Source organism: Pan troglodytes, chromosome 2, assembly GCF_028858775.2.
Source record: "Pan troglodytes isolate AG18354 chromosome 2, NHGRI_mPanTro3-v2.0_pri, whole genome shotgun sequence".
Lineage (NCBI taxonomy): Eukaryota > Metazoa > Chordata > Mammalia > Primates > Hominidae > Pan > Pan troglodytes.
In genome coordinates, this window is record NC_086015.1 from 124947261 (window position 1) to 124969556 (window position 22296).

The 22296-nt window shown below is 40.3% G+C and overlaps 2 protein-coding genes across 32 annotated transcripts in view; both read right to left on the reverse strand.

The window, feature by feature from the left end:
• The window catches only part of HCLS1 (hematopoietic cell-specific Lyn substrate 1), a 29695-nt gene extending 29500 nt beyond the window's left edge, over positions 1 to 195 (reverse strand). Inside the window, exon 1 of one of the 2 annotated variants that reach the window (XM_009446261.3) lies at positions 53 to 195. The gene's annotated coding sequence lies outside the window, so the exon portion shown is untranslated. The remainder of the gene's footprint in view (positions 1 to 52) is intronic. The other variant, XM_063806159.1, reaches the window with a different exon arrangement.
• Positions 196 to 3337: 3142 nt separating this feature from the next.
• GOLGB1 (golgin B1) overlaps positions 3338 to 22296 on the reverse strand; it is an 85416-nt gene continuing 66457 nt past the window's right edge. For 21 of the 30 annotated variants that reach the window (XM_054682204.2, XM_054682202.2, XM_063806155.1 and 18 more), the window contains 8 exons: positions 20584 to 20762; positions 16184 to 16349; positions 15793 to 15930; positions 8438 to 8596; positions 7299 to 7396; positions 6714 to 6848; positions 4161 to 4266; positions 3338 to 3848 (listed from right to left, as the gene is read on the reverse strand). In XM_054682204.2, the coding sequence (XP_054538179.1) occupies positions 3714 to 3848; positions 4161 to 4266; positions 6714 to 6848; positions 7299 to 7396; positions 8438 to 8596; positions 15793 to 15930; positions 16184 to 16349; positions 20584 to 20762 (1116 nt within the window). In that variant the 3' untranslated portion in view covers positions 3338 to 3713. Of the gene's footprint in view, positions 3849 to 4160; positions 4267 to 6713; positions 6849 to 7298; positions 7397 to 7551; positions 7747 to 8437; positions 8597 to 15792; positions 15931 to 16183; positions 16350 to 20583; positions 20763 to 21813; positions 21861 to 22296 lie in introns of all 30 variants that reach the window. The other 9 variants (XM_063806157.1, XM_009446269.5, XM_009446266.5 and 6 more) reach the window with 5 other exon arrangements.

Below are 22296 nucleotides of genomic sequence, written 5' to 3' on the forward strand. Positions count from 1 at the left end.
CCTCAACTCTTACTCTGTGTTTCCCAACTGTCCCATGGCTCAGAGTACCCACCTCCACCTGTGCAAGCCTCTGTTCTAAGCGCCCGGCTCCTCGCGTCCACACCGACTCCCTCTCTGGCTTCTGCCACTTCGGAGTGAGAAACTGAGCTGCTGCTTCAGTTCCGTATTCAGGTTTTCGTCATTTCCTGCCACCCCATCCTCACAGCTACTTCCTGAAATTTGAGTCAGTTCCTTCTGCTTTAGACACTTAAATTTTAAAAGGATTAAATGTTTCTGTGCCTGGTCTTTTGCAAGGTTTTGACAATGGGGGTCATAGGGCAGTCATAGAAAATGCTGCTTTGACTCTGAGTTTGTAATCCAGTGAGAGAAACAAACATTCAACCAGAAAACACATTAGAGAATGCTGTAGAACAGCATTGTGTCCTAAATAGGGTGGCAGTTACATTTGAGACAGTAAAGGAATTCAGAGCATTTGGTATTGGGTGTATTCATCAAGAAAGGCTTTATGGGAAAAGTGATTTATATGTGGGTTTTGAAGCATAAGACTTAAAAAGAAACTCACCCCTATATTACCCACAGCACTTAAAAGTGGAGTTTTCATATAGATGTTCAAATAAACGTCGAACAATTGAATGCCAGAAGAGAATAACTCATGAGGGAAAAGGCAAGACATGGAAGGAGAGTTTCCTAGCTTGTTTGGGGCACTGTGGAGTCTGAGCTAACAAACTAAAGATTTGGCTCTAGAGCGTAGGAAGAATTCCGGAGGAACCAGGTGCTGGTCAGCTGATGGAAGAAGGTCTTTGTGGTATCCTATTTTACTGCGTGTCAAGACTTGCTGCCCCTCCCTTCCCTCTTGAAGTCAGACTTACTCAGGTGACTTGTTTTGGCCAGTGACAGATACCACTTTCTGGCGGAGACCGTAAGACCACTGCAAGCTTTGCCATGCTTTCACCACTGCCCAAGGCAACCTGCAATTCTCCATATTGGCTCCTCCAGCAGACTGGGTCCCTGAGTGAGAAAGAACACAAGTGGAGCCCCATCCACCATGTGGGGGAATTGGAGTCTTTCACTAAAAAATAGTCCTTTGTTTTGGCTACTGAGAATTTGAGGGTGTCTGTTATTGTATCTGACCTAGCCTCTCCTAATCTTGATTGTGGACTTCTTGATTTGTTCACAACGGTGCATCCTCCAAGGAGTTTAAGCAGGACTGGATGAAACTGGCCCATGATACAGGCACTTTTCTGCATTAGGAATATGAAGCCTCTGTCACTTCCAAATCTAAGGATTCTATGCCTGGGGGAGATTTATTTATTCCTTCTACTTTATTACCTATTTATCATGGTGGTACCAAAGTTATGATAAGGAAGAGTACGTTTGTACAAGAGAAAAATCACTTGGAATCCTCATGTAGTGTCAAAATACGATTTAGACTAGATGATGTGACACACCATCCAGGTACATAGTTCTCTAGAGAAAATACAGAAATTATTCAGAGATGACACCAAGAAGTCCCATCTTTCCTTAGCAAATGTCACAAGTTCATTACTGATGAGGTAGTGAGGTGTATCACACAGAAAAAGAATGGGCCTTGAAGCCAGATAGACTTGATTCAATTAAACCACTTATTGTACTTTGAGAAAGTGAGCTATCTTCTCTCAAGCAGCAACTTAATATAAAAATCCATAATAGCTGGGCACGGTGGCTCACACCTCTAATCCCAGCACTTTGGGAGGCTGAGGCGGGTGGATCACAAGGTCAGGAGTTTTGAGACCAGACTGGCCAACACAGTGAAACTCCACCTCTACTAAAAGTGCAAAGATTAGCCGGGCATGGTGGCAGGTGCCTGTAATCCCAGCTACTTGGGAGACTGAGGCAGGAGAATTGCTTGAAACTGGAAGGCGGAAGGTGCAGTGAGTTGAGATTGTGCCACTGCACTCCAGCCTGAGCGAAAGAGTGAAACTCGGTCTCAAAAAAAACCCAACAAAACAAAACAAAACATAATAATGCCTATCTAACCTGCTACATGCTATTAAGCTTCTCTTCTCCCATTCCCACCCAGAGGGATCCCTAGGGGCCTAATGTTTTCACTATGTGCCAGACAAGAGTTCTCCCAGGACCATGCATGGACCTGCATCAATTTCATGCCCTAAGGCCCAGCTTATTTGGTTCAGTATTAGGATAGAATTTCCTCACTGCATTCATCACCTGGGGTCTAGCAGCTAAGGCTGGAAAAATGCATGCAGCTGTCACTGATATTGGCCAGTGAGAAGAAAGCCTGAATATGTAGAGCTTTCTACCCCTATAACCATTCCTGGCTACCTCCTTCCCTACTTCCCTTACCCACCTTCCACCCCCCAGCATGCAAACACAGGTACCGAAACACCTGTGCACATATCCATTCACTCACACGTACACACACATACACACAAACTCTTCATTCTGAAAATAATTTTATTATTTTACAGTTGTTCAGGAAAACTTCCCAGGATGCTGTAACCAAGATTTAATCACCACAGTAGATTTAGAGCAGATCAGTCAGCCCACCTGTCTTCTCTCTTCTTTAGGGAGAGGCTAGGCAGTGAACACATCACGTATGCAATGAGAAAATAACCAACTGGTAGGATGGGGGAGGGGAGGGGAGGCAGGGAATAGGCACAAATGGAATTCTATCCTGGCTGTCCTTCTCAGGTCTATCTATATTTAATTTTGTCTTCTCTATATTCTCCTTCCATTGCCACAGAGGGCAGAGACAATGGGGCTGAGAAACTGTAATAACTGTCACTAACAGCAAAGTAGCTTAGTACTTCAAGAGGTCAGGAGTTGCAGTGTGGTGTTAGACCAGTCAGACTCCTGGCTGAGAGTCAATGCCTAATATTGGCTCCCAGTGGCCCCTGAGCACTGTCTCAGGGTCCACATTCCAGGAATATTCAGATATTCCTGGAATGACAAGAATTGGAACCCTGCTGTCCATAGACACTTCTCCCTGCCCTTTGGTGAAAGGAAAGACTTGGGCCACTTAATACCTTAGTATACATGTGATCAAGGGCAAAAGCAAAGGGATTCTATCCTTATAGTCTAGGACCTGAAATTCTCCCTCCAATTATATCTGAAATTGGCAGGGAAGAAGATGCTGTCCTCCCATGTGATCTAACAGCTAAAACCCCTAGGGAGTTCCTTCAGCTTTCACCACCCTATTCTGCAAGAGACCTAAATCAGATGTCCTATGAGGTGACATGTTCATTTCCCTGAACTCTGTTTATGGCAGAGCCACCTTCCCCCTGAAACAGGAGAAAATACAGGCAAACAAGGCAAAGAAAGTTATCAATCAAAATGATACTGAACTTCAGATTATTAGGTTTATTGAAACCATCCTCTTGGCTTGGCTGAAAGACATTCCTCAGTATCTTTTACAGGACCACAAAAGATCAGGGTCCTGCAAAATCTCAACAAATATTAGGCTCAACAAACCAAATGTGATTCTCAGATTAAGCAGAAGTGTTCAGGCTCAGGGCAGTAGAAGAAAGCAGACTCGCCAGTCCCTGCAGCTCCAACCTGTCCTCGTATCCACCTCTGTTTTTGCAGGCACTTTCCGTGAAGAGTTGGAGAGAAGACCTGTAAATGGGAAGACTGTTCCACTGGAATTGATGTTCTGATGTTAGAGGTGAGAGAATTCCAAGTTTTGAGGGGAGTGGTCCAAAGAGTAACAACTAAGTCTATAGATGGCCCGTAAAACACAGAATGAGCAGGACATGAATCATTAGAAAGTAGATGGCTGCTAGAAGTGGCACTCGGGTCCGTGAATGACAGAGTGAACGCAGGACTCGCTTCCATCCAACGCCACTCCGGGTCTGAAAGAAAAATGTGAAAGTCAGAGAGTTTTCACCCTATAGGGCTATGTTGCTTTCCCTCCTACTAGTCTTGCACTTAAGCAAAGCTGACCCAACCACTGTAGAAAGGGGTATTCTGAGAGGAAAGTTGCCTCAGAGTCAACAACTTGGCAAATTCCACCAGGTTCTAATCTTCCACGCCCTTCCAGCCTTAGACTCATCCGCTGCTCAGCGGCTGGACTTCCACATTCCTTCTCCTCAGCTCCTTGCCCCGAGTATAGCCAGCCCTGTCAGATAATAGAACACCCTCTCTTTATCCTTCTTCCTTCTTACCCTTCGACAACTGTTGCTTGTAAGATCTATTAACAGTGCCTGCTCCTGAGTGCCACAGGAGCCAATGATAGGAGTCCGGGAAGAGTCCCATTCACTGTGCTCTAACCTGAGTTGAGAAAAAAAAGAGGCATAGCATTGGTTCATAGCATGAGAGGCTGATCAGGCCCAGTCTTCCCAGTCATCCTGCCACACAATGCAGCACAGGAGGAGACTTGCAGCAAAAGCTGCTCCCATAAACCCAAACCCATGCAAGGGGGGTACCAGCAGATACGTTTCCTTCAGCAGCAGCAAAATGTGACAATAACTATCAGGAATTGACTGCCTACTCACTATGTATCAGGCTCTAGGCTGGGTGCTTTACATACATTTAATCCTCAGGTTCTGAGGTTGGTCTTATTATCTTCAAAGTGCTAAGGCTTACAGAGGTTAAATTACTTGCCCATGGCGGCACAGCCAGTAAGCGGCAGAGCCAGAATTCAATACCCAACTTTGTCTTTCAAGCCTCACGTTCTTTTTTCCACCACACCACACCTGACTTGGAGAAACTCATTACATTTTTTTCTTTTATTAAAGGCTAATAGGCAAAAGCATCCAAAGAAGATTTCTGTGGAGTTTTAAAAATTAAATTGAACTAAAAAAAAATTAAATTGAATTGGCAGTCTCCACTGCCTTCTGGCTCAGTTTTTGCTGATTTGCTTATTTAATACTGGAACTTCTCCATTTAATGAAGAAGCTGCCATTACTCACTCAATGGTTATGTCAAACAAACAAAGGAGCTGCATGTAACACAGCACGTTTGATCAAGCATTTGCCTATAGGGATGAACTTTTTCAATGGGGAAGAGAGGATGAAACTCTTGCCTCTACTCTTCGTGTTTTCTCCTTCTGAAAGGATATCTATTAGCTTAATATTCTTGGGCTCTCTGCAGGACACATTCTTTTCCCCGGGAGAGAAGAAACACCTTAATCCAATTTGTGAGTCTAGAAAGAGAACTGAGCACGCACAGCCTAGCTCCTTCTTTCCTGCTTCCCTCCTGAGAGCCAGGCTGACTAAAAAATACACCTTCTGTGTCTATTCCTCCATGTGATGAGCTTTTCAGAAGCAGCTTTGATCTGGAACAGCATGGTCTGTTACTATGGAGGTCAGTCTGTCAATGTAGGCTATGCTGAGGAAGGATGAGAAGTCTGTAGGTATTGATGAGGAAGATGGTACTGGCTGCCTTTAAACTGCAGGGCCACTGAGTTCCACCTGCTCTTTAGGGTACATGTGAGATTCTAACATTACAATGGCAGTACCTGGACTAGGCAGGCAGCCCTTAATTAGCTACCCCAACTTCCATTCTGCATCAGAGCTAAAGAGGGAATTGTGGCTTGAATTAATACAGCTTGCCCACAGGCTCAAGAGTCATCATCCCACACATGCAGTCTCAGTTGGTTTGGGACAGGTTAGTTACACAAGAGGGAGATCAACCTCCCCATTGGCCAGGTTTCACCGGTCTAAACAATTCAATAGCAAGTAGAAGAGAAACAGTCATGAGGGCACAGGCCTGAAAATGCTCGGCAGAGATGGCAAGACACCACACAAGGCATTTAAGCAAAGCTGGCCCACCCTCAAAGCTGCATATCCAGGCCTGAATAGGTGATGAAAATTAAGAAGTTGTGAATATGTTGGATTGGAAAGAAAGGTATCTCAAGTAAGACCTGCTCAATGGGGCTGTCACCTCTGCCACATAAACTTTACAAGAAGGCATTAATATCAGAAATGTCATTCTCTGAGGAAAGTGATCATATACATAGGTGGCTTTCTCCCAAAATATAATAAAAGTGCCTGCTTTTAACGATATTTTCCGTGGAAAGGGACTTCCAGCAGCAAAATACTTGTAGCAATTCTCTATCCTCTCATGCATAGTGATTCTTTTGATGAGAATAAGGAATTAGGGATGTGTAGCTCTGCCCTTCCAAATTACACTTGGAGCAAACTGCTCATAGGAAGCACAGTTCACTCTGTTATTCCAATACTCTTGTTTGGCAAGAGCAGGATTTTCTGTGAAGGAGGTCTACCTTGGCCCAACATTGTCTGTGACTGGGAGGGGAAGTTCAGGGTTAGGAAGTGCATTTGCCAACAAATAAAAAGCTACATTCTTTTAACATCATTTATAAAGCAGTCTTTTAATCTCTCAATCTTTTAATCTTTTAAAAAAGATTTCCATGGATTCAGATCTCAGGTAGAAAATGAGGTTGTCACTTATTTGGTCCTCTAGAGAACCCAACACCTACCTCATATAGTTATGGTCAGGGTGAAATAAAATATCTTTCAATAATGGTAGATATCATTATTATTCTCTAAGAACAACTGTTTTAGAAAACACTGACTCTCTTATACTCCAAAAGTACAGTGTTCTCTTGGGTGACCACAATGTTGGTAAACTCATTGCAGCAACTACCTCCAAGATGAGAAAAAGATCTTAAGAAATCCTAAGTCTGACAGGAAATGTACATGAGTTTGATCAGAAAGGATCGGAAGGGAACAGAGGCTATCTCCTTCAGCCTTTACCGTCTGATCTGCTCCTCGGCCACAGAGAGAGCATTCTCAGCAGCCACTCTTTGGTCTCGTTCTTCTTCCAGCAGCTTCCTTAATTCATTCACTTCCCGTCTGGTGTTGCATAGCTGCTGCTGAGCTTCAGAAAAGCTTTAGGATGAGAGGAAAACAAAAAGCATCATCAGATGCAGAAAACAGTTGCTAATACAAGGGATTCAAAGTCTTCATAAGGTTGTAAAGCAAGAAAATCCATAGAAGCTTGTCTGAACACAATATTTTAAAAGCAAAGCTGTAGAGGGATTAAATGAAGCTGCAGAAAATACCTAAAGAAATTTCAGGAACTGATTATCTTTCATTTTACTATCATAGAGTAGTTGTTAGTGGTGTGTGTGTGTTGGTGTTGCTCTTTTTGTTTTACAAACTTTTCACACACAAATGTTAGTTATTATTGTTACTATTTGATCCTCACATCACTTCTGTGAGGCTAATAAGATAACAAGACATATTAAATCCATATAAAGGACTCCAGTTAAATCTAGATTACTGCCCAATTTCTGGACTCTGGTGTATGCTCCAGGGTTTAGAGAGCCACTCCCCTACCTTTGCTGCGGTTCCCTTAGTTCCTCAGGGTCACTCTTTCTGTGAACTCCATTCTTTTCCTGGGGAGCTCCTGGAGCAACATCTATATTTAGTGGCCCCTGGAAGAAGAATAAGCTTAGTAATTCAGTGATGAACGCTCTTAAGAAAGTGTACTTGAGCAAAATGAGAGCTCGTTTACAGAGGACTATCCCCGCTTATAATTCTCAAGTCCAAATTTAGAAGTGAGAAGCTTCTGCTCTAGCAGATTACTCACCTACATAAAACTCTTGTCTTGATTAGATTTTTCTCCCAGATTCTCATTCTTGAATTTCTCCTCTTAAAAGTTAAGTCTGGGCCGGGCGCTGTGGCTCAAGCCTGTAATCCCAGCACTTTGGGAGGCTGAGGTGGGTGGATCACAAGATCAGGAGTTCAAGACCAGCCTGGCCAAGATGGTGAAACCCTGTCTCCACTAAAAATACAAAAAATTAGCCGGGTGTGGTGGCAGGCGCCTGTAATCCCAGCAACTCGGGAGGCTGAGGCAGAGAATTGCTTGAACCCAGGAGGTGGAGGTTGCAGTGAGCCGAGATCGTGCTACTGCATTCCAGCCTGGGCGACAGAGCGAGACTCCGTCTCAAAAAAAAAAAAAAAAAAAAAAAAAAAGTTAAGTCTGCTGTGGATGCTTATGGCTTTTCCAGAAGCCACTTTGATCCTTCCCTTGCTTGTCCAGCCCCTCCCAACCCCCTTTTCCTCCTCCGTATCCTATACGTCTCCATACTAATTCTCAGTCTCCTCCAACTTCAATGCTGTACTCCTCTCCCTGGCTGTCAACAGTGCTGCCTGTTTTGTTCTCAGATCCAAAGTTTCCTACAATTTTCTTATTACTTAAAGCAAAATCAACACTTTCTCTGTTTCAGAGTACCAAATGTCTCAGTCATCACTGTTTCCTACTCATGTTTTGATTTCTCTCCCACCATCTCACTGATCTTTTTTCTTCTAATTGCTTCACTGTAATTTTTCTCAGACCTTATTCCCATCTCAATTAACTCTTTCTTCTCTCCCACTTTCTTCCCTGACCCCTAATTACATTAACTTCTTCCATACTGCTCTTTAGTGCTTCACCACTTGCACTAAATTTCATCACACTTCTCCCAGTCTCTCACCTTCTCCTTACTCACCGCCTGCAGCTCTTGAACCTGCTTCTCCAAGACTGCACAGTGATTTAAAAGGTCACCATAGTGCTGCTGGTTCTCACGAAGACTCTGACTGGTATCGCAGAGCTGAATGGAAAGGGTGTTTTTCTCTTCCAGTAGCTGAGAGAACTGAAACAGAGGCGAGGATAAGCATCATCCTGCAGTACTGTAAGCAGTGCTGAGGTGAAATGTTCTGAGTTTTCAGGATCTAATTTTCCTATGGAAGACCTTTGTTTCAGCAACAGCAACAATAGCCTTTGTGTGCCTTCAAAGTTGGAAAAAGCATAATTTTTTTTGACCAAGACAGAAAACAATTCTGGAGGAGTAGCAGAAAGGTTTTTTTGTTTTGTTTTGTTTTGTTTTTTTAAATGGTGCCCAGTACATTAACTGAAAAACCATGAAGCAGAAGTCCATAAGCAATCTAATTACATAGGCTATTCTGGATACATAAGAGGGAGAAGGCAGTACCTCAGGGTCAAAGTTCATGGTACTAACAAATGACTATAATCTCCAGAACTCAATATGGCTGGAGAGAGCTGTCACCCCAAAATCTGTGCAATAATATTACTAGGCAGATTCCTCAATGCCATAAAGAGTTATAAGTTACTGAGAGAATAGAATAAAAAATTATAATATGTGGTAGAAGGGAGAAACAGAATAAATCCCAACATGTATATGTATATGTCAGAAACTGTTGAGAGCATAGATTCTCCCAGGTAGAAACATTTCAGTCCCTTAAAGCAGGACTCTCCTCTACTGCATGACTAACAGGTCATCGTTCAGTCTTCCCTTGAACGTGTTCAGTGTCAGGGCGCCCACTGCCTGACAAAGCAACCCAAACCATTTAAAAAACTGAAAATTCATTTTTATATTGAATGAAAAATTTACCTATTGTAGCTTCTACCCATTGATTTGAATTTGGTACTCTGGAACTATAATTCTCTCACTTGCAGGCTGTCAAGTTTTAAGTTTTAGCTGTGATTAGCCTCCAGGTACATTAATAACCATGGAGATGTCTCTCCAAGTTATCTACTCTAGGACCATGTACATTATATGAGAGGAACCCAGTATACCAGTTGCATGTTCAATTTTTTCTTGATGATTCTTTTTTGTAAGTTTTTGTGAAAAAAAGTTGAAACAAACAATGTTTTAGAGGAGAGACGACAGTTTTCTAGAGACAACTGTGAGAAAGGGCATTTGATGCAAATAGAAAATTAGAACAAGATAATCCATACATACTTGTAAAAGTGCTCTGTTAGCTGAAAATTGCTCTTCAGATGTAGGGTTGTTTTTTGTGTTTGTCATTCTGAAGAGCAATGTTAGCTTACAAAGTACTTTCACCAGTATCATCTTATTTGAGAGAGGTAGAGAAAGGATTTCTGTCCTTGTTTACAAATGGCTAGTAGATATCAAACCAGGACTCAAGTGTGGTTCTTGATTCCAAGTCTAGAGCTCTATCTACTATCTGATGGTGTCCAGTCTGACAGTCTAGCAAGGAAAGTTAAGAAAATTATAGGGTTTTCTTTTGGGGGGGGGGTGTGGGAGGAGGTGGGAATAGTTAGGAAAGGATATAAATATTTGGGAAGTGATACTAATTTGAAGACAGTTAACTGGGTACAATGACAACTATTGGATTCTGAGACAGGGCACAACATGTTCTTCCCTTAACCTAAGAGGAAGTTAATTTTCCTGGCCACAAGGAACAGTCCAAACCATACCAAAAACAAAAACATAGGTCCTTCTAGTTTAGGGGTTGGCAAACTATGATCCAGGGCCTGCTGCCCTTTTATCATATATAAGGTTTTACTGGAACACAACCAGCCCAGTTGATTCTATATTGTCTATGGCTGCTTTTGTGTTACAACTGCAAAGATGAGTAGTTGTTAACAAAGACCATACAGTCAACAAACCTAAAATATTGTCTGAGCCTGAAGGAAAAGTTTGCTGACCTCTCCTCTAGCTTATAAGCTACTATATTTCACTGTATCTATACCTGTAAAAACAAAATAGGAGGGAACAATTTAGACTACATTATGTCACTAATCATCCATGTTTTTAAGTTTCTAGCACATTCTTACATTACATACTAACATCCAAACAGCTGGTAGAAATGCAGTCATCCCTTGTTATCTATGGGGTATTGGTTTCAGAACCACCCCTGGACCCCCAACTCCCAGTATACCAAAATTCGAGGACGCTCAAATTCCTTATATATAATGGCAGGGTATTTGCATATAACTTATACACAACCTCCCAGATACTTAAAAAATTTTTTAATTCATGCATAATAGATATACATAGTTTCAGGATACATGCTATAATGTAATATATTCATATAATTTGTAAAGATCAAATCAGTGTATCTGGAATATCCATCACCTTAAGTATTTGTCTTTCCTTTACGCTAGAAGCATTTAAATTCTTCTCTTCTAGCTATTTTGAAATATACAATAGATTGTGCTAAACTATAATCACCTATTGATTTACCTAACACTAGGTCTTATTTCTTCTATCAAACCATGTATTTGTACCCATTAATCAACTTCTCTTCATTCCCTCCTCTCCTTTATCCTTCCCAGCCTTTAGTAACTACCAATGCACTCTCTATCTTCATGAGATTCACTTTTTTTTTTGCTCCCACATGAGTGAGAATGTGATATTTGTCTTTCTGTTCTTGGCTTATTTCACTTAACATAATGTCCTCCAGTTCCATCTACGTTGCCACAAATGACAGAATTTCATACCTCTTTATAGCTGAATAATATTCCCTTGTGTACATATACCACATTCTTAATCTATTCATCTGTTGATGGGTACTTACATTGATTCTATGTTTTGTTTTTTATGAATAGTGCTCCAATAAACATGGGAGTACAGATGTCTTTTTGATATATTGATTTTCTTTCTTGTAGATACGTGGGTTGCTGGATCATATGGTAGTTCTATTTTTAGCTTTTTGAGATACCTCCATACTGTTCTCCACAGTGGCTGTACTAACTTACATTGCTAACAGTGTATGGGAGTTCCCCCTTTCTCTGCATCCTTGCCAGCATCTGTTACTGCCTGTCTTTTTGATAAAAGCCATTTCAGCAGAGGTGAGATGACATCTCACTATAGCTTTGATTTACAATTATCTGATGTTTAGGGATGCTGAGTATTTTTTTTTATATCTGTTAGCCATTTGTATGTCTTCTTTTGAGAAACGTCTATTCAGATCTTTTGCCCTCTTTTAAGTTGAGTTATTTGTTTTCTTGCTATTTAATTGTTTGAGTCCCTTATATATTCTGGTTATTAATCCCTTGTTAGATGGGTAGTTTGCAAATGTTTTCTCTCATTCTGTGGATTGTCTCTTCACTCTGTTGATTGCTTCCTTTGCTGAACAGAAGCCTTTTACTTGCTGTAATCCCATTTGTCTATTTTTGCCTTGGTTGCCTGTACTCTTCAGGACTTACACAAAAAAAGCCTTGGCCAGATCCATGTCCTGAAGCATTTCCACAAGTTTTGCTCTAGTAGTTTCATAGTTTCAGATCTTAGAATTAAGTCTTTAATCCATTTTGATTTGATTTTTGTATGATGAGAGATAGGAGTCTAGTTCTATTTTTCTGCATATAGATATCCAGTTTTCCCAGCACTATTTATTAGAGAGATTGTCCTTTCTCCATCATATGTTCTTGGTGCCTTTGTCAAAGACAAGTTGCCCCTAAATGCCTGGCTTTATACCTGGGTTTCTAATTGTTTCATTGGTGGTCTGTGTGTCTGTTTTTACGCCAGTATCATGCTCATTAAACAGGTAGTGTATGCTTCCAGCTTTGTTTTGTGTGTTTTTTTGTTTTTTGTTTTTGTTTGAGACGGAGTCTCGCTCTGTCACCCAGGCTGGAGTGCAGTGGCGCGATCTCGGCTCACTGTAACTTCCACCTCCCGGGTTCAAGCAATTCTCTGCCTCAGCCTCCCGAGTAGCTGGGATTACAGGCCCCCGCCATCACGCCCAGCTAATTTTTGTATTTTTAGTAGAGATGGGGTTTCACCATGTTGGCCAGGATGGTCTCGAACTCCTGACCTCAGGTGATCCACTCATCTCGGCTTCCCAAAGTGCTGGGATTACAGGCGTAAGCCACCACACTCGACCCAGTTTTCCTCTTTTTAATCAAGATTGCTTTGGCTAGTTAGGAGTTTTTGTGGTTACATACATATTAAATTTTTTTTCCCATTTTTGTGAAGAATGTCATTGGTATTTTGATAGGGATTGCATTTAATCTGTAGATTGCTTTGTGTAGTACTGTCATTTTAATGATATTAATTCTTCTAATCCATGAGCACGAAATATCTTTCCTTTTTTTAGTGTCCTCTTCAATTTCTTTCACAGTGTTTTATAAATCTTTCATTTGTTTGGTTATATTGATTCCTAAGTATTTTAAATTCTTTGTAGCTATTATAAATGGGATTGCTATCTATCTATCTATCTATCTATCTATCTATCTATCTATCTATTTTTGAAACACAGTCTCGCTCTGTCACCTAGGCTGGAGTGCAGGGGTGCGATCTCAGCTCACTGCAACCTCCGCCTCCCAAGTTCAAGTGATTCACATGCCTCAGCCACCCGAGTAGCTGGGATTACAGGCGTGCACCACCATGCCTGGCTAATTTTTGTATTTTTAGTAGAGAAGGGATTTCGCCATGTTGGCAAGACTGGTCTCAAACTCCTGGCCTCAAGTGATCCACTCACCTTGGCCTCCCAAAGTGCAAGGATTACAGGCATGAGCCACCATGGCTGACTGGGATTGCTTTCTTGATTTCTTTTCCAGATTGTTTGCTGTTGGCATATATAAATGCTACTGATTTTTGCCTGTTGATTTTGTCTCCTGCAACTTTACTGAATTCATTTATCAGTTCTAACAGTTTTTTGGTGGATTCTTTAGGTTTTTCTAAGTATAAGGTCATATCATCTGCAAAAAAGGCTAATTTGACCTCTTCCTTTCCAATCTGGATGTGCTTTTTGTTTTGTTTTGTTTTTGCCTAATTGCTCTAGCTAGGGTATCTAATAATATATTGAATAACAGTGGTGAAAGTAGGCATCCTTGTCTTATTTCAGATCTTAGAGGAAAGGCCTTCAATTTTTCCCTGTTCAGTACAATGTTACCTGTGGCCTCCCATATACTTTAAATAATCTCTAGATTACTTATAATACCTAATACAATACAAATGCTATATAAATAGTTGTTATACTGTATTTTTAAAATTCATGTTTTCCTGAATATTTTCAGTGTACAGTTAGTTAAATCTGTGAATGCAGAAATTACCAATATGAAGGGCCAACTATAAATATAAAACCTGAACATCTGAAGAAAGAATTACGGAAGTGGCTTAGAGAAGAACAATCTATGCTGACAGCCCATCTACTACAATCTCATTCTGGGGCCCAAGAAGCAATTCTCCTATTTAGCTGGGACTCATTCAGAGTGAGGCTAAGCTCATGAAGGAATATGTATATCCTCAGTATCTAGCATATAGCCAGGCTCATGGAAGACAAATAATAGTTATTATTTTAATGACTGAATAAGGCTAGGAATGAGGTGCCTTTCTTACAGTTGAGTTCTAAAGGAAAAACTGTTTCTCACTCAGAATGACAGTGACCTATGCAGTGTTTCTCACACTTTAAGTGGAATTACATATCTCAATAAAGGTGTTAAAAAACACAACTTTATGACTTAGAACCCAGTACATAAATATATACAATTAAAACTAAAGTTTTTCAAAGACAGATATATTCTTTATTATATATTACATACGTGTTTTTACCTCATTTCTTTTTTTTGTAAAAACACCAACTGCACTATTTGTAATAGCCCCAAACTGGAGAAGCCCAAATGTCCTTCAACAGAATAGAGATTGTGGTATATGCCTAAAATGCAATACTACACAGCATGAGAGTGGAAAAAAGACACTATATGCAACGACATGGATGAATCTCACAAAATAAATGACGCAATATAAAAGAAAAGGTATGACTCCATTTATATGTAGTTCTAAGTGGGTAGGAGTGAACAGAAGACACAAGGGACTTCTGGAGTTCTGGTATGTTCTGATTCTAGATCTGGGTGCTGATTATATGGGTATCTTCACTTTGTGAAAATATATCATGCTGTACTTATGATTTGTTTACTTTTCTGTATGTTTTACTTCAATAAAACATTAAAAATTTTTTTTAGTTGTTGCCCACCAAAATGATTTCATCATTTATTAATGGTCCTGAATTTCAGTTTAAAACACTGTCCTAGACAGACAAATGCCCAATGTGATTCAGAGTCTAATGTTTGGAGAGCAAATGTAACAGGCCTGAGACGGGAGTTAGTTGATGGAAAAAAGAGACAGGCTAGAGCTGTAAAGGGTGGAACTTCCGGAAATAGCTGATTTGCTGGAAGGGGAACTCCATGGGAGCTGCTCTGGAGTCCCTTTGAAAACTCCCAGACAAATCTACCAATAAAGGGTCTACAGTTTAACTAATTCATTTGGGCCTGCAGACTTTAAAAACTGCAAATGTCTCCTCTCTGATACTTCAGTGTCAATTAGTTGAATTTAACTACATTTAATAAGTACCCTCTACATATGCAGGCACTGTGCTTTTCCACATGCATGATCACGTTTATCTCAGACTGACTTCCTCCTAACACCTCAGGCAAGTTACTTACTACTCCAGGGCCTTTTTCCTCATCTGTGAAAACAGCCTAGTGATCTTTTTAATTTTTGGATCACACACCCCTTGGTCAACTGATGAGTTCTTGTGATGAAAAGCTTACGCACACACACACTATTGTGCATACAATTTTTGGGCATTCTTGGCTCTCCTCAAAGCTAATCTCTGGACTTCTGATTCTGATTGATCTCTAAATATCTTGTAGTTCTATCATAGACTACTTAGCTGAGTTCCTCTCAAGAGGGCAGAACTAGGGCAGGTGCCACTAAAGAATATTTTGAATAGTCAGTGAACAACAGGAGGACAATTCTTAAGAGGGTGGGGTAGGGAGTAGCCTCAGCATTACTACAAGTGATACAGGTCAGGGGGAAGGCTTCCTAAAGTAGTTGGCTTCTTTACTCTTACTGTCTGGATTTATCCAATCATTCCCAAGGACTCACACCAAGGGCAAAGGACAAGAAATGGCCCTGTGTCCAGTGCTTTGGAATAAGCACCCAGGTTCTGAGAAAGGTGAAACTTCTGTACCCTAAGATATGCTACAGCTGGGACTCTATGCTGAATTGGCTTCTACTTGCCTTCTTGTTCCAGTCATGGAAAAAAGAAACTGAATTCCAGTCTAACAAGAAACACTTACGTTGCTGTTCAGTTGCTGAATTCTTAACTCCTTTTGGTGAATTTCCTTTAAGCTGTCATTGAGCTGGGTCCTGAGAAGTTCTGTCTCATAAACCAGATTTTGTGACCCATCTGGGGAAGCTGATGTCTCTGGGGATGCCTGCCAGGACACAAACATTGATCAGATTCTCTCCTAAGATTGCGCATGCTTAATTCCTTCCCTCTAGAAATCCTGTCCGCCCCATAGAAGTCATAAGGTGGCTTATGGGCACTTAATAGTGGCAGATGGGCACTTAATTTGTAGGAAGCTGATGCTTTCTGGGTAGTGTCTTAAAAAAAAAAAAAACCTTGCAATCATCATCATTTGTTTAAAAATTTATCTCTGAGTAACAATCAGCATTGAAATTACTCACCTGTCTTTGGTATTGCACTTTGAGAGGCTGAGTCTGGGAGGAAGAAGACCTCAATTCCCTTATAAGATTCTGCAGATGACTGAGCTGCTGATCTTTATCTGAGATAGCCATAAGGTACTGTTCCTTCATTCTCCTCTCATGTATTTCCCAGGAACTCTTCTCCATCCTAGAAAAAACATGACACAATCACAGGTAAAAATATACTTGTAACTGGGCATGGTAGCTCGCACCTGTAACCTCAGCACTTTGCTTATCTTCAAAGTTACTCAAATCTGGAAGGTAAAGAAAGAAAGGCTAAGAAAAAGGTGGAAAGAGAGAAAATGTGGGGAAAAAACAGAAATCTTTTTTTCTCTATCTCCTTTTCTCTTCCCTAAGGGTCAATTATATAAGGAAATAAGGAAAATAAATATCCTTTTAGATTGCCATTAGAGGAAATTTAAAGAAGAAAGGCTGCAGGAAATAAGCCTTTAGAGCTTTGCAGCTCTTCTTAGGTTTACACTAGTAGCTGAACACTTTAATATTTCTGTAGTTCTAGGTGATGTGGAGATAAGATGAGAGGCATCAAGCGATGCTCTGATATGGTACCAATCACCTTTGGAGGGCCCTAAATTCAAGTGCATCTGAAGGACACAGCAAGCACCTAAACTTCTGATGATAAATTAAGATTCTAACAGAATAAAGCTGGGGTGCTATTCCCTGAAGAAAAATGGAGGTTAAAATGGAGCAATTTATCTTTTCTCTTGAGATTCAATTTCAAAAGAAGAAACAAATTTATATTTCTAGAGAGCAAAACTCAGTTGTTTTGCCATTTTCTTTTTACTTGCTCTGCAATCATCATCATTTGTTTAAAGAAAAAATTTGTTCTTGTATTATCTGGGGAAGCTGCCAACTCCATGCAATGAGCTTGATAAATGTTCACTTATAATCAAGTCCATAAAGATGTTAAATATGAAAATCTTTTAGATGTAATTTTACTCCATAAAGTTTAAATCATTAAATTCCAAAAAGCATTTTGCTATATCAGTGTTGCTTAAGGTTTGAAATCTCCTGTGTCTGAACATTAAGAACTCTCTTAGAGATGTTATGATATTTATACTATATTGACAGTTGTCATTCTAATGGCCCCTTGTAAGCTGGATAGAAATTGAGATTCCAACTCATATTTTCTGTATTCATTTGCCTCTTGTCCTCTAGCATTGGTGAAACAAAGCAGGTGCTGCTTGATCAGCAGCAATGTCCAACATGGTAATTCTCCTTTTAATATCAAATCTTGAAAGCTTTTTGAATTTTTTTTTTTTTTGAAACAGGGTCTCACTCTGTTGCCCAAGTTAGAGTGCAGTGGCATGATGTTGGCTCACTGCAACCTCCACCTCCCGGGTTCAAGCAATTCTCCTGCCTCAGTCTCCCAAGCAGCTGGGATTACAGGCGCATGCCACCATGCCCAGCTAATTTTTGTATTTTTGGTAGAGATGGCCAGGCTGGTCTCAAACTCCTGACCTCACATGATCTACCTGCCTTGGCCTCCCAAAGTGCTAGGATTACAGGTGTGAGCCACCGCACCCAGCCAAGTATGAATTTATTAAGGCAGCATGAACCATCTTAAGTTAAACAGTAACAACCTCCCAAAAATGAGGCTGCAACAACTAGACCTGTTTTTATACACTAAGTGTTTAATCTTGGGATTAAATTTGTCAGAAAAACTGAATTAAAAAAACAATCAGAATTATAGCTCCTATCTTAATTTCTTCTGCCATGATAGCATTATTATTGTTCTGTTCCTTAAAAAGAAAAGAGCTAGGATTTCTGGTTCTAGACAAAATAAAATAGACACATTTCTCCTTATTCTTCCAACTAAGGCTGAGCATCCCTAATCAGAAAATCAGAAATACTTCAAAATCCAAAACTTTTTGAGCACTGACATGACACTCAAAGGAAATGCTCATTAGATAATGCAAATATTCCAAAATCCAAAAAAATCCGCAATCCAAAACACTTCCAATCCCAAGCATTTCCGATAAGGAATACTTAACCTGCATAGATAAAACTCTTGGGCCTTATAAATAAAAACAAACATAAGAAAATTTAGAAAGATGGTGGCAAACCAGCTAGGGATCCCCAGACTTGAGGAATGACATGGTGGCAAGTTCTTTGGTTTACCATTTGTATTCTGCATATCCCAAACTGGATACTGGAGAATTCCATGACCCAGAAACACCAATGAGTACCAAGTTTACTCAGTCTTGCCAAAGGACCAGGAAGGGACAGTCTAGCTAGGCAGAGCCATTAATGATAATAACCACCATACTCCAGGCAAACAACATGGAAAAAACACAGTATCTCACCACTCCCATTAACAAAGACCTGGTAGATAAGCTAGGTACATTCTTGGCTGGTGGTAACAAGGTACACCTCACCCTCCTTACTGCAGTAGTGTCAGAAAAGGCCAGGTATGGAGCTTGGACTCTTACAATCACCTAGCGCTAAGAAGGTGCCTCTCTCCGACTGCCCCTCCTCCCCCACTCCCACTGTGGTATCAGTGGAGGCAACATGTGGGGCCTGGACATCCCCCTCCACCATAACAAGGTTAATAAGGCACTCTTCCTTGTCCCTGCAGAGGTGGTATCAGAAGAGATCAAGTGGGGATTCTGGACTTTGAGTACTACCCAGTGGTAACAAGATGCCCCTCTTCAACCATTCCCCATGGTGTCAGTGGAGGCTAAGCGGATAGCCTGGACTTTTACCACCACCTGGCAATAATGAGTTGCCCCTCTCCACTCCTTCCAGCACAGTATAAATGGAGGCCATGTGGGGAGCATGGACTTCCACTTCCTCCTGGCAGTATCAGGGCATCCCTTCCTTTTAGGGGTATCAACGAAAGTTGAATGGGGTGCCTGGAGTTCACCATCCACCTAGTGTCTTCCTTCCCCTGCCGGTGTGGTGTCAGTGAAGCCTGCTAACACAGAAGATTCAAATAAGACTGAAAGTCTTATAATCTCCAAAATGTCCAGAATATAACTAAAAATCACTCATCATACCAAGAACCAGGAAAACCACAACTTGATTAAGAAAAGGAAATCAACAGCTTATAACACTGAGGTGACACAAATATTAGAATTATATGACAAGGATTTTACAGCAGCTGTCATAGAAATGCTTAAACAAGCGATTACTAACATACTGGAAAAAGTATAGAAAGCTTCAGCAAAGAAATAGAAGATATAAAGAAGAACTGAATGGAAATTTTAGAACTGAAAAATACAATATCCAAAATAAAAAGCTAACTCACTGGGTGCCATAGCAGAATGGAGGTAGGAAGCAGAGAACTTGAAAATCAAATAGAAAATACCAAATCTGAATGATAAAGATAAAATAATAAATTGGATTTCATCAAAATTAAAAAGACCCTGTTGAGGGAGATGAAAAGATAAACTGCAAATTGGGAAAAAATATTTGCAAACCGCAAATCAAACACAGAATGCATACCTATAATACATAAAGAATGCTTAAAACTTAACAGTAAAAAATTAACCCAATTAGAAAACCGACAAAAGACATGAACAGATATTTCATCAAAGAGGATATATGGATGTCAAATACACACATTAAAAAGATGTTCGGCCATTATGCAAAGTGGTTTTGCAGTTTCTTAAAAAACAAAACATTCACTTATTGTATGAGCTAGCATTTGCACTCCTGGGCAATTATCCCAAAGAAATGAAAACTTAGGTCCACACAAAAACTTATACACAAATGTTCATAGTAGTATTATTAGAATAGCTAAAAATTAAAACAATATGCATGTCCTTCAACAGGTGAATACAGTGGTATATTCATAATATGAAACATTATTTATACTGAAAAGAATGAACTATTGATACATACAACAAAACTGATGGATCTCAAGGGCATTATGGCACATGAAAAAAGCAATTTCAAAGGGTTATATACTGCAAGATTCCAGTTAGAAAACATTCTCAAAATGACAAAATTGAACACAGATTAGTGGTTCCTAGGGGTTAAGGATGTGAGGAAGGTAGGGAAGGGAGGAATGTGACTATAAACTAGTAGCACAAAGGACGTATTTGTGGTGATGGAGTAGTTCTGTATTTTGGTTTTGGTGGTGCTTAAATATACATGTCACAAAATTGCATAGAACCACACACACAGATAGTCAAATCAGTGCATGTAAAACTGGTGGAATCTGAATGTGGTCGGTGAATTGTACCAATGGCAGTTTCCTGGTTTTGATACTGTGCTACAGTTATGTTAGATGTCACCACTGGAAGAAACTGGGTGAAGGGTACATAGAAGCTCTCTGCACTATTTTCCCAAATCTACAATTATTTCAAAATAAAAAGTTAAAATGAAAAGAGTTGAAAAGGAGGGATTATATATAGTACCTGAGCTGATGCAGCTCATGCTGCCAGGAGAGGTTTTCCTGCCTGAGCTCTTCTTGCATAATCTGAAATGTTTTTGTCTTATCTTGATACTCCTGAAGTTGAGCCTTCAGTGGACGTAACTCAGTGATCTCTTGATTAATCTGTAAGTATTGCTGCTGCAGATTCTTCAATTCCTTCAGCTTTAACCAAAGGGAAAGTAAAATGATTATTTGTCACATCTCATTCATCTAACTGTAAGTCATTGGTAGCTCCCTACTAAGTAGTCAGACACCACAACATGAAACCAGCACCTAACAGTCCACTGATGACGTATCACTGCAGCATAAGTCTCTAAAGTAGTGAAATACATGCAGCTAGGCTGGTGGAAATCACCCATGGAGCTGCCATCAAGGCTACAGGGTGTGACTATTCCTGCAACTTCTACTCCTTCCCCTGGCTCCTAAGGTCCTAAGTTCACTTTAGGGCTACAATTCTGACGTGGGGTAGACTTAAGAGACCTACAGCTTCACTGTGGGTGGTCACATCCTAAAACAAGAACTAGTCATGTGTCCTTGTTAGGGTTCTTAACTTTCCTACAGGGCTATCAATCTTAACTGTAGCTTAGCGGATACTGATTATAAAGAAGGCAGTGCTGCTCAGTAGTTAAGGACACTTAGGCTCTGGAGTTAGATATCCTACTACTTCTTGGACGTGTGACCCAATGCATGTTCCTCATACTCTTCTTTTTTTTTTGAGAGGGAGTCTTGCTCTGTTGCCCAGGCTAATTTTCCTCATCTATTAAATGAAGATAATTATAGTACCTTTTTCATAAGAATATGAGAAGTAAATGAGCAAATTAATGCACTTCACACATAAAGTTAGTGATGATGACAGACTTGCCTTTAATTAACAACACTGCCTACCTACATTTCAGATATATTTTCAACCTCTTTATCTCCAATACTCATTAAAAGCTTAGTAAGGGAGAAATAATATCAGGACATCTGGGCAAAGATGGGGGTCTTGTTCACATACCTCTTTCACCCACTTAGAGACATCGCTAAAGCTAAAATGATAGCATTTTTTAAAGCACAAAACACAAGAACAGGAAAAACAATAGAGGAATCAGCAGCAATAAAATTAATTTTGGAAGCTGAAAAGCAGATGAGTAAGTGGTAACTGACTTAACAGATCTGAGAAAGCAGAATCTAAAGCTGGTAGTAAGAAAATCCAAGAATCAGTGGAACTTACTCTGCAGAATCTTCAAAAGGCTCAGGAATTAACAGCATCAGGTACCTCTGGAAAAGATGGTGATGGGGGTGGGAGGGAGGTGATAGCTGAGATAAGGAGGTCTAGATGAAAGCTGCTTAAGAAGCAATTTCTTTTAATTTTTTTTTTTTTTTTTTTTTTGGAGAGACGGAGTCTCAGTATGTTGCCCAGGCTGGTCTCAATCTCCTGGACTCAAGTGATCCTTCCACCTTGGCCTCCCAAATTGCTGGGATTACAGGCGTGAGCCACTGCGCCCGGCCAGAAAACAACTTCATTTATAGGTACCCTCTTCAGCTCCACACTTTTTGTTACCCCAACAGACAACTAATTTTATTCTCTGGACAGGTAAAAGAAGTCTCTGTGGACTATGGCACCTGAGGCACAGTTACAAGTAAGGGTATTGTTCCAAATAAAGTGAATGCATGCTTCCTGAGTGCTTGAAGTCTTTCCCCTACTGAGCTTGAA